Source organism: Schistocerca piceifrons, chromosome 5 (assembly GCF_021461385.2).
Source record: "Schistocerca piceifrons isolate TAMUIC-IGC-003096 chromosome 5, iqSchPice1.1, whole genome shotgun sequence".
NCBI lineage: Eukaryota > Metazoa > Arthropoda > Insecta > Orthoptera > Acrididae > Schistocerca > Schistocerca piceifrons.
This window is the reverse complement of record NC_060142.1, coordinates 289,365,748-289,378,725: the sequence shown is the minus strand read 5'-3', so window position 1 is coordinate 289,378,725 and position 12,978 is coordinate 289,365,748. Positions and strand designations below refer to the sequence as shown.

At 38.2% G+C, this 12,978-nt stretch overlaps 1 protein-coding gene across 5 annotated transcripts in view; it reads left to right on the top strand.

The window, feature by feature from the left end:
• LOC124798249 (ataxin-10) overlaps window positions 1-12,978 on the top strand; it is a 98,316-nt gene that overhangs the window by 35,559 nt on the left and 49,779 nt on the right. For all 5 annotated transcript variants that reach the window (XR_007016928.1, XM_047261567.1, XM_047261570.1 and 2 more), the window contains one exon: window positions 8,977-9,129. Coding sequence is in view for 4 of the 5 variants with exons in the window: in XM_047261567.1 (XP_047117523.1) it covers window positions 8,977-9,129 (153 nt within the window). In the remaining variant the exon portion in view is untranslated. The remainder of the gene's footprint in view (window positions 1-8,976; window positions 9,130-12,978) is intronic.

The window sequence follows — 12,978 nt, the reverse complement described above, 5'->3', positions numbered from 1 at the left end:
TGTCCTGAGGCATCAAGGGATCACAAATTTAGCATTGGAGGGCAGCGTGGAGGGTAAAAATCGTAGAGAGAGACCAAGAGATGAATACACTAAGCAGATTCAGAAGGATGTAGGTTGCAGTAGGTACTGGGAGATGAAGGAGCTTGCACAGGATAGATTAGCATGGAGAGCTGCATCAAACCAGTCTCAGGACTGAAGACCACAACAAAAACAACACCACGATTAAGCAGATGGTCATGATACGAGTGCATCTCCTAATTTTTTATGTGAAGTCTCGTAAAAAATAAACAAATGGTATTAGCATTCTACATCCTTATTCTTCGTGTCTATGTATTTGCAACCGTCTGCCGCTAGAGGGCACCAAATTGTAGCATGTAACATAGTGGTGTGTAATGTAACTGTCGGTGCATGAGAAATACTATGCTGTAATTGAGTTTTGAATTCGAAGAGTTGATGCACATATAGAGCACCCTCTCTTTGAGCATGACAATGCTGGATCACACTCAAGTGCTGCGAGATAAACAACAATCTGATGCCTTGTGCTCAGTGTCATCAATCATTCCCCATACAATTCTGTCTTGATTCCATCCACTTTTCATCTGTTTACAAACTTTAAAGAACACATTTAAGGTCTTCACTTTGATAGTGATGCTGTGCAAGGAGAGGTGGGGATATGGCTCTTGCAAAAAAAGTCAAACATTCTACAGCGATGGTATGAACAAGCTGTTTTTCGCCAGGGTGAGCATGTTGAAATAAGAATACACAAGAATGAAGAATAAAGATGTAGAATGTAAATAACATTTGTTCTGTTTAAAAAAAACTTAATAGTTTTCACATAAAAAATTCGGAGGCATTACTTTTCAAGATGCCCTCATATTTTGGGTCACCAGCGTAAATTGTATAGGCCTGTCTTAGTATGAAGGGCTTGCTTGGGTGGACTGGCTGTAGCTATCTTGCAACAGATGTGGTTCAGAAATCTTCCAGAAATTGACTCTCAACAGTTCAGGTATTATGTTGAAAATTACCATAAGGGAGAGTTTATAAGGCTAGGCCTCCTGATCACAACTCACCCAAAGCAAAAGCCACGTATTGTAACAGGGAATGTTCATCTTGCTAAAATGCATTTGTCATTGAAGAGAGAAATACATTGACAGTTGCTGAAGTGTGCATAACGGAGCACTGATGGTTGAGCCAGTGACTTTGCAACAAGCTACTACTTCATTTGTTGTTGTTGTGGTCTTCAGTCCTGAGACTGGTTTGATGCAGCTCTCCATGCTACTCTATCCTGTGCAAGCTTCTTCATCTCCCAGTACCTACTGCAACCTACATCCTTCTGAATCTGCTTAGTGTATTCATCTCACTACTTCATTTATGGCAAACTATATTGGGGAATACCGCGATTGAGAGAAACTGAAAGTTTCAGACTGCGAACACATATGTGATTTTGTCTCAAGGAGACAAATTTAAAAATGTTGGTGCTGTTCCAAGGGACTGAAGCCCCCAATAAAGTAATGGCTTTAATGGGGTTGGGCTAATGCAGAATAATCATCTCTGTGAAGAAAACATTCCAAATAGGGCACATTTCCTTCCTTTTCCTTCCCTGCCAAACTAATAACTAAATTTTTACTACCATAAACTGCTTATAGAGAGGGGTAATTGGTTCCTCTGTTCAATATAATGAAGGAGTATGATTACCCTTTATCCATGAGAGTGTTGAATATGTCATTGTCTGAGACTTGAGTGATAGTCCCAGGGAATGACTGATTCCAGCACAGTGTGTTATGGCAACTAGAATTCTTCTTTAGTGTGTCTGTCTTATGATAGGTTACAACTGGAGGCCCTCCATTGTGTCCTGTTCTGAGCATCTTCCTTCATCTGTTTGTTTCTTTGTTCTCTATTAATGTCATCCATTTTTCCCATTCTCTTCCTCTCAGTCCCTCTATATTTCCCTCTATTATTCTTTGTGGTGGACAATCCCACTTGGGACTTTTTCCTCTTTCTGATCACTTCCACTAATCTTCTTACTTCCTCTATTTTCTTCATTACTATTTCGTGCTTAAATCCGTCAGTCCACTTCCCCGTAAGCATTCTTCTTCAAAGCCACATTTCCAATTTTTCTAAATATCTTTCTTCATCTTCACCTTCCCAGCTACTCTTCAGTTCACACTGAAGTGCCTGGCAGAGGGTTCGTCAAACTACCGTCAGACTGTTTCTGTATTGATCCACTCCTGAACAGCACTCTGGAAAAAAGAACCCTTAAATCTTTCCATGTAAACTCTTGATTTGTCATTTTATTACACTGATCATTTCTCCCTTTCTAGGTGTATAACAACAAAATACTTTCACATTGAGAGGAGAAAGCTGGTGATGGTAATTTAGTGAAAAGATCTCTCCACAACAAAAAACACCTTTATATTATTGACTGACACCCCAACTTGGATATCATATTCATGACACTCTCTCCCCTGTTTGTCAAATCCTGTCTGGTCAGGATTCCATGCCATGCACCAGTACTACAGAAGAGGATGGAGAAGCATACTGTAGGCAGCCTCTTTTGTAGATTTGTTGCATCTTCCAGGTGTTCTGCCAAGAAAACACAGTCTTTGGTCCGTGTTCCCCAATAACATTTTCTATGTAATTGTTCCAGTTTAAGTTGTTTGTGATTGTAATCCCTAGGCATTTAGTTGAATTGACTGCCTTTAGATTTGTGTGATTTATGGTGTAAATGAAATTTAAGGATTCATTTTAGTACTCTTGTGGATCACCTTACACTTCTTATTACTTAGTCAATCATCATACATCTTTTGCATCATACAGTTACTTTGTCTAAATCATTTTGCTGTTAATTTTGATGTTCAAATGATTTTACTAGACAGCAAATGATAGCATCATCTGCAAACGATTAAAGAGAGCTGCTCATATTGTCTCCTAGATTGTTTATTCAGATTAAAGAACAGCAGAGGACATACAACACTTTCTTGAGGAATGCTAGGTACCACTTATGTTTTACTTGATGACTTTCTGTCAATTACTACAACCTGTGAACTATGACAGATCATGAATCCAGTTGCATGACTGAGACAAAACTTCATTGGTACACATTTTTATTAGAAGCTGCTTGTGTGGAATGCTGTGGAAAGTCTTCTGGAAATGTAGAAATGTGGAATCAGTTTGAGATCTCCTGTTAATAGCATTCATTACTTAATGTGAATAAAGAGCTAGTTGTGTTTCACAAGAATGTTATTTCCTGAAACCGTGCTGTGTGTCAATAGATTGGTTTCTTTGATTTAATTCATAAGTTCAAAAATAATATATGTAACTTCTTGACAGATTCAAACAATGTGCAGCATGAGGACTTGAACCTGGGCCTTTGCTTTTTGCGGTAAAGTTCTCTACCGACTGAGCTACCCAAACACGACTTAAGATCCATCCTCACAGTTTTACTTCTGCCAGTATCTTAACAGTGCACACACTGCTGCAGAGTGAAAATTCATTGTGAAAAGTACATGTTTGTAAAATCCTAGCCCGCATCTCGTGGTCGTGCGGTAGCGTTCTCGCTTCCCACGCCCGGGTTCCCGGGTTCGATTCCCGGCGGGGTCAGGGATTTTCTCTGCCTCGTGATGGCTGGGTGTTGTGTGCTGTCCTTAGGTTAGTTAGGTTTAAGTAGTTCTAAGTTCTAGGGGACTGATGACCATAGATGTTAAGTCCCATAGTGCTCAGAGCCATTTGAACCATTTTGTAAAATCCTACTGGAAATCAGTATCAGTGATATAGGTCTGTAATTCAGTGGATTACTCCTATTTCCTTTCTGGAGCATTGATGTGATCAGCGCAACATTCCAGTCTTTAGCTACGCCTTTTTCATCAAGCTAGCTGTTGTAAAAGATTGCCAAGTATGGAGCTATTATATCAGCATACTCTAAAAGGAACTTAATCAGTGTACAATCTGGACCATAGACTTGCCTTCATTAAGTGATTTAACACTAGAAGTACTGGACGTTGCCATATCCCTAGAAGTACCATATGGGACATTTTTGATGTACAGTAAGAAACCTCTGTTTTACTGGTATTTGGTTGGTGTTCTGGGTATCACCATGCTAATAATACATGCAGGAAGACTAAAGTGTAACCAAAGGATAATTTGATCTCTAAAATGAGCAGCACACAGTCAAAAATAAATTTTCCGAAATAAAAATTCGTTTTTTTTTTTTTTTACAGAAGAAATTCCTCGCTCTTTCATCAAATATCATTAAAATAAATAATTAAAACAATGATACATGGTTTTCCTTTATAAAATGATTGAAACAGATTCCAAAACACACTGTCTTTATTACTTCTAATAGTATTTTTACTTTTACAGACAAATGAGATAAGTACAGAGTTTTTGTAAAAGATTCTGAAATGCAGCATGTGATTAAAATGCTCTGCATGTTTTCATGCTTACTGAAATCAAGGATCAAAAGCATAAGAACAATTCACTCTAGAATTATAAATATTTGGAAATATTTAGGAACATAGTAGTGGACAGAATAGTCTGAGCTGGGCACCATTCAGGCACTCAATAAGAGTTTTGGCTAGACAGCTTTTCCACACATACTTGTGATGTTTTGTTCTCCATTTGTTCTTTGCAGAGATAACTGATTTGACACTGCTTTCTAGTTCTTGGTGGACAGTGCCAGTACCGACTGCCTACAAGGGCAGACAGGCTCCCTTCTGCAGTTTGCAGGGGAGTGCAAGCTCATTTGCTACTCTGTGGATAAAGTCTCATCCTGAAATCTTCTTGGAGGCAAATAACTTTAAAACTGTGTGAGCATTGATTATGGGAAGGCAAAGAATATTGTAAAAGACATGCACAGGCCATCAGCGTGTGCCAGCGCTTGGATACTTTACAGTCTTAGTCATTTGGTAAACTATATTGAATCCATCCTTAGTTTCATTATAAAACTTCAGTTCTGAAAGATTCTCCTCAGTAATCTTGTAGACCTGGCATCCAGCATACATGTTACTCAGAGTAAGGGCATTTTTTTTCTTTTTCCCTTGGTACACTATGAGAAGATTGTCACCCAACTTGTACAGGTGTGTTGCATACAACATGTCGTCTCACTTTGCGCTGTAGAAGGGACCTCTTTGAGCGATCTCTGGAGAGTGTCAACTAAACTTGTTCCTTTCTGCTTCAGCTCATCTGCCAGTTTCATGGAGGTTAAGAAGTTATCGATTGTGATGTTAAAACCACAATTGGGGAGTGGCTGTGTTACTTCATAATGACACAGTGACCAAGATCCTGCTTGGATCACGAGTTTCATGTTTTCCACAGGAAGGGAATCCTTCAGGAAGCAGTGCTTATCAGCATCACACAGAAGCCAGTATTTTATCCCATACTATCAGGTTTACTCGGCATGTACTATACGAATGTCTGGTTTGTAGCAGGCAGTGCAATTGTCAGTAAGTAGATTCCATATTTCTGAAGCAAGGCAAAATTTATCAGTTGACTTGTGTTGTCTCATTGATGACATAGAATCAAACCTAAAGTGACTGCATATTTCTGCAAATCCATTCCTTGGCATGGTGCTTTAAAAGAAAGGTGTTCCCTTGTATTGCTTCGTAAGTCTTCGTATGAAATGCTCTGAGCGCCATGTACTCGACAAGTGTAGAGTGATCCAGTGAAAGCATCTAGTTCCTTTAAGCCTAGGAACCATTCATTATTACCAAGTGTGCTCTGAGCCTTTTCTTCAGTGTACTTTTTTATTAGTTTCAGGATCGGGTCATTGACTAATAGCAGCAACCCAAAGAGTGGAGAGTCACCTACAGCGTGTCATCTGGCATGTCCATTGGCCTTTGTGTCTCCCACAATACATTCTGGGTGCAGCATGTACTGAAAGCAGTGCTGATATAAAGCATAGTCTGACCTCTATACTCAAACATCTCGTGAATAATGTCAAGCATGCTCAGAACAGTTTAAGAGTCTGAAAACCTGTGTTATTGACAGCAGACTGCATTAAAATGCATATGGGTCAAAAATGACCCACGTGGTACTCCAGGTATAACAGGTAAATTTTTCACACTTCTAGGTGGGCTAGGGGAATGAAATCTTGATGATGATGATGATGATGATGATGATGATGATACTTGGTTTTGTGGGGCACTCAACTGCACGGTCATCAGCGCCCGTACAAATTCTCAATTTTTATACTGTACAATTTTTAACTTAATCCAATCTAGCCACTGTCATGAATGATGATGAAAATCTTGGTGAGTTGTACAATCCCATAAATGATTAAAGTCACGGCAGTGTTTGTCCCTGTGATAACTATGGAAGGGGATAGGGCCATTAACAGACCCTTTTGGGTCAAAAGTGACCCACGTGGTGCTCCTAGTGTTAAGTTACTGCGCTACACTGAGGATATCAATCAAGTTTCTCATATTTGTTGTTGTATTTGATCCGAGTTCTGGAATATTTACTTCACCTTCTTTGGTGAAGGAATTTTAGAGAACCATATTTAGTAAGTCCACTTTAGTGGCACTGTGATCGATAACATTACAATTGCTGTTGTGCAGTGAAGGTGGAAATTGGGTCCTGTCACTGACATGCTTTACATAACACCAGAATATGTTTGGATCTTTTTCCACTTTGCAAGGAAGAGTTTCATTGTGGAAGTTATTAAAAGCATCTTGCATTGAAGTGCGTACTAAATTTCAAGCTTCCTGTAAAACATTGCCAATCTTAGAGGCTTTGCATTCTTTTAAATTGGGCGTGCTTTTTTTGTTGCTTCTGCAACTGTGTTCTGACCTGCTTTGTGTACCATTGAGCATCAGCTCCATCTCTTATTAATTTATTTGGTATAAATGTCTCAGTTGCTTTTTCTTTGAATTTATGCCAAATCTGGTCTGTGCTGACATTGTTAGTTTGGAAGGTATGGACTCTCTCTCTTAGAAAGACATCATGTGAATTTTTATCTGTGTTTTTAAGTAGATCTGTCCTTGGAGTGAATAGTGGAAAGAATTTCAGCAAATCCCAGTTCAAAGTTTGACAACTGATGCAAAATCCTGTATTGGTGGCAAAAAATTGTTTCAGCGCTTATTTTATTCACAAACTAATTATAAAACTGGATTTCTGTTTAAAATAAAGTTGAGTCACTGATGTTCAACATCAAAGTTAGCGCACATTAAGAATTGTGGACTTCACCCATTGTACACACGTGGAATTCTTCATTCTGTATTTGAGCTCCAATGATAACTTTGTAAAATATGGTCCTGCAGGCTCTTATGAATTATTAATAAATTAATAGATAAAGCAGAGGTATTCAGGAACATAATTATTTATTCTATACAAATACTGGGAAAACACAGTAAACAACAATTATTTACAAAAAATTCATGGGCCTTCATCTTTGTTATCTGTACCAGGTAAATACTCCCAGCACTGCTTGATGTTGGTAAATTTTGGTAAAAATAATGAAACGCTGGAGAAATGAAAGGTAACAGCTCCCTCAAATCTTCCTTTTTCTCCGGTGAAATGTTGCATGGTTCGGAATACTTCAGAAGAGGTTTCAATGTTTGCTGTTTTCCTCAGCTCCTGGAGCTCACAGTATTAAATGGTTCATCTTTTTCCAGCGATATTTTATAAAGAATAATCCCTGGCTGGTATTTTTTGAATTTAAGCCACCTGACCAAACTCCTTTGCAATGGATTACCACCATCGTCTTCGGTGCAGTTTTGTCAGAGGGCCGTGTAATCAAGAAAATTGTTTCTCTGTATTTCAATGCCAGTTAAATGCATTTCTTCCCAGTTTGTCTAACCAATTGTATCCAGTCATGTGGGTGTTCTGTAGGTTTGTTGAAAGTTTTCGTCTTCTGCTGTGTCATATTAGCTTATTACAGGCTGCTTTGTTGAAGTTTCGGGTATGTCCTTGAAATTCACATGCCAGATGCATATTCAGTTTATAGTACAGATCTCTTTTGATCACAAGACCTTGGGAGCAAATGATTTGTAGTAGTATCTTGGAAAGTCTTCATGTACTCCACTTCCCTTAAGATCTTCTGTCTGCACAGTGATAATACCCATTTGAGAAACAAGTGCCAATGATACAGAACTCTGTTCTCCATTGAAAATGGTGGGGGAGGGAGACATGATTCTGTCGGATTTCTGGACACATGGATTTATGCAAATTGCTTTTAAAATACATATGTTTTACATTTGATGAGGTTAGAAATCTGTTTACTGTTTAATCTGGATCTGAAAATCAGATGAACAGGATTCGTGTTTTTAAGATTATTTGGAGTACATGTTACTGCACCTGATTTAGAAGGCATGAAAATTTTAATATCTCAATATATTTTCTGAGTGCTATGTGAAGGGTGTGTGTGTGTGTGTGTGTGTGTGTGTGTGTGTGTGTGTGTGTGTGAGAGAGAGAGAGAGAGAGAGAGAGAGAGAGAGAGAGAGAGAGAGAGAGAGAGAGAGAGAGAGAGACTAAGTATGATTGTAAGTTAGTTTTTATATTGTTAGTGTATTGATTTGAGAAGGTTGAACTACATATCTTGCTAGTTATTTTTGTAATGGCTATGCCAATGTTGTTGTAGAGCACCTTGGTACTAAATAATAATATTTTTTTTTAGGAGTTGACAGTAGCTATTTCATTTGTAGGCATTTTGGACACATTTATTTAAGAACATGGTTTTCAGATTATGACTAGAAATATTGCTTATTTTCATTTGTGTGTGTACTAGGTGATAGATTTGTGTCTGATCTTTGCAGATGAAGATGAAAGAAATCATTGTAGCTATATATGACCTACTAAAATTTCTTCAGTTACAGTAAGATAAAACTGATACAATTTTGATGTGTATAATTTGCAACCATTTCATTTTTGAAGTCTGTGCCTGGTATGTGTTTTGATGTTCTGCTGTGTTGGTTTTAGGTAAGCGAGAATGTGTTTTTTCTTATTTAATTCTTTACCTGACCTAAATAATCTTCATTACAGGAAATTCTTGCAGCATGAAAATCAGAAAGTTGCCAGCTATTCTTCAATGGTAATTTATAATGTACTTTTGGGCCATAATCAGATTTCTGAAGATATTGATGCAGCTGGCCTGGAAATTATAATTGACCGTGCCATTAATGACTGTGAATTTGCGTAAGTTTGAAAAAACCTTTTTATTCCTCCTTTTTTCCTCCTTGCTGTCAGTCAACAGATGTACACGGTTGTCCCAGTTCTGTTAGGAAAATAAGTTATGGATTATGTTCACAGGATCACTTTATTTATTCAAAATACCCTTTCCCCTAAATCAAAACACAACAGAAATCATTTTAAAAGTCCTTTGAAACAGTCACTGTAAACCTTTTTTGGAGTTGCATTTAGTACTACAGTACAGTTTTCTTGTACATCCTTAACAGTGTCATAATTGTGACCTTTCATTGCCAACTTCAATTTGGGGAATTACCAGAAGTTGACTGGGGGCCAAATTTGGTGAATACAGTGGTGACCCAGGACTGACTATAAAATGGATCAAACATTCGTGCACAATCTTCACTTTGTGGGCTGGGGTGTCGTCATGGAGGAACAACCAGGACCAACCTCTTGGTATTCAGTTGAATTCGATGAATTCTCATATACAAATGCTGGAGGACTCAAAAAAAACTTTGTTGCCTCACTACTCCAGTGCCATGTTTTGATGAGTGTGCAGAAATGTACTGTAAAGTTCATGATCAGGATTTATGCTGCAGTGATGCTAGCACTTTGATTTTGTACACAACTGTTTTTGAAACTTCAAGGATCGCAACACCTTAACTCACCATAAGCCAGCATTGCAGTTTGGAATTTGATACAAGCAGTGACTACTTAACTGAGACACACTGTGTTTGACATTCTTGTCACTTATTTCTGCTACTCCTGTTGTGAAAGTTTTCTTACATCATACTTGAAATTTTTGTTATATACTCCATAACTTTCTCAAAGTCCAAACCCATACCAAAGTCTTGGAACATAGGCAACAGCATGAAGCAGGGGACTGCCAGTAGAGTGAAGTGCAATGGGGGCCATGTGCTCCATGACTGGTACAGTAACTGTGAAGGCCATACAGAAGCACTCAGAACTGCTGTCAAAGTGACACTCTGGTGAAGCTGTGATTACCACAAACCAACAGTGGGTAAATAGGAGCTCTCCAAAGTGGAACAAGTTTCATTACAAAAATTGGATTTAAAGGTACATGACAGGGAAATGGGCATGGATTATAATTTGGAACATCAAAGAGTCCAACTCTGGAAGGGAAATGGAAAATCTTGTTGGCACAATGGAAAAATAAAAACTGAATGTGTTACAGGGTCGCACAAACAGAATGGAGATATGAAGAAAAGTGTGAATTGAGGAACGGGTTTAGACTGTACTAGGTAGATGGTGAGGAGGACACCAAAAATGGAGTTGAGAAGTAGTGAGAGTTGGACTGAAAGAGGAAGTATTTGGAATAGATGAGAGAAAGATAAAGACCAGAATATTGTTGAAGGGGAAAACAGTGATGATACTAAAAGTTTATGCCTCTTAGGTGAGGTGCATATATGAGGAAACAGAAGAGATTATAGAAGGAGATGACAGGGAACAGCACAATTATAATGAGAAATTTGAATTTACATTGATTGACGATTGGAAATTCAGGGTATGGTGTGTGTGTGTGTGTGTGTGTGTGTGTGTGTGTGTGTGTGTGTGTGCACGCGTGCACGTGCGCGCGCGTGTGTGTGTGTGTGTATGTGTGTGAGAGAGAGAGAGAGAGAGAGAGAGAGAGAGAGAGAGAGAGATAGATAAGGTAACATGGTACAGCACTGATTGATCTAAAAATAAATCAGTGGTTGAATATACATTAACAACAGATGAAGTGACAAGAAACAAAGCAGACTTCAATGTAATACCACGAGATGCCTCAGAGGCCTTAGATGACCACCATTGGCTTTATTAATGAACATCAGAGAAATAAAGGAGATTCTGGACTTAAAGAAGCAGTTTTAAAGAAGAATAAAACATTTGGGGTATGGTTTCAACAAAGTACATTAGAAGAAAGAGAAGCACAGAGATTGAGGAGGAGGAGATTGTCAGAGAATGTAAAAATACTTTAGAAATATGGGAATGAGGTAGAGAAGGTGATGGACCTGAAAGAGCTGAGCAGGGCAAATTTTGATGATTTTCTGCATCCAAACAGAACAGGGAGCTGAATAGAGATATAGGACAGATGGAGGATGGGGCTGGAAATGGAAAAACGATCTATTGTGAATAGAAGTGGAGGAAGTACTTATGTACATGAAAGGACGAAAAGAATCAGGTATAGATGAATAAAGGGTGAACTGATCAGAGATGCAGAAGAGGTGGGGATGCTGTGGCTGTATAAAGTTATGAGTGCTGTATGGAATACAATGAGAACTCCAGAATATTTGCAGTGAGCCAGCTGCAGGAACATCACTTTGAGTATGGGAGAGGTCTACTGGTGGTCTTCCTGAATTTACAGAAAGTATATGTCGCTCTATTGAGAAATAAAGTTTGGGAGTCACTAAGGAGAGGGATAGGTAAGCAAATAGCATAGAGGTACAATAATAGTACCAGGGAAGTGTAAGTTGTCTGAGAATCGGAAGAGGAGAACAGGATGGCTGCCACAGAGAAACAGACTGAAAAAATTAATTGCACTAGTTCCATTACTTTTGCTAGTGGTGATGGATAATGACACAAATTGCAAGAGATGGGAGACAAGATGATAGCAATGCTGTTTGCTGATGATTTGACAATATGGGGAACAGTGAGGAGGCAGACAGAAGCAATTAGATGTTTGGGAAGAAGTTTTGCAAGAGTACGGTGTAAAAGTCAATGGATAGAAGTGTGAGCAGGTGGACACAACAAGAAAAAAAAAAGGATAGATCTATAGTAAAACTATAGCAACTAAAAACAGTGGGAAGTTTCAAGGAGTATAATGCAAGAAAATAGAAGCAGTGATGAAGAAATGAACAACCTAGGCAAATTGATAGATTTATTATAAGTATGAGAGGAATAGTGTGGAACAACAAAGCCAAGCCCCCCTTCCTGAAAACTTAGAATGTGGTATACCAAACATATTATATGACACTTCTGTTGTGTGTTGCAGAGAACAGGGTCATGAAGGAAAGGGGAACAGGTACGATGCGAATAAGTGAGATGAAGTTTTGGAGAAGTTAGGTAGTTATAACAAAAATGGAAAAAGATGAGAAATAAAGGGGTTAAGTAGATAATATGTGACTGAGGAAGAAAGATCAAAATAGTGTGGGCATTTGAAGAGAATGGGCGGAGATGAAGATTCCTCGGAAGATGGTTGAGATGAAGGTGGAGGGCAGGAGCTCATGGGGCAATCTCAGAGCAAATTGACTGTAAAGAGTGAAAGAAAGCATCCAAAAGATAGCAGAAGACTGGGCCAGAATAGTGATGGTTGTGGGAATACTGGAGAAGATTTGTAATTTTTTGTAATTTATTTGCGTGAAACATGTAATTACATGCATAGCAATTGGTAGTACAATACAACAGCATACAATCTAATTTTACTTTATAACAGGAACTTAAGAATGTCATCCAAATTATTTGACATAATAATACCTTAGATTTTAGTTTCTACAGTAGGCTATAGAAGCACTCCTCAATGAGCCACGATTTTAGATGTTTTTTGAATGTCTCTGCAGTTATTACCTTCAGTTCATTTGGCAGTGCATTGAAGTATTTTGCTCCATTAATATATGGACTGTTTGTAGTGTTTTTCAGTCTTCTGTGTATCATATGGTAATTTTGTACTTGTCTAGTATTGTGATCATGAATTTCTGCATTACGACAGGTATATTTCTTATCTTCTACAGTTAATACTATTGTTTCAAACATATACATTGAATAGATATTCAGAATTTTTAATTCTATAAACAATTCCTTACATGATGTTCTAGCATCTTTTTTGCCTAATATTCTCTAGGCTTTTTTCTGGAGTTAAAA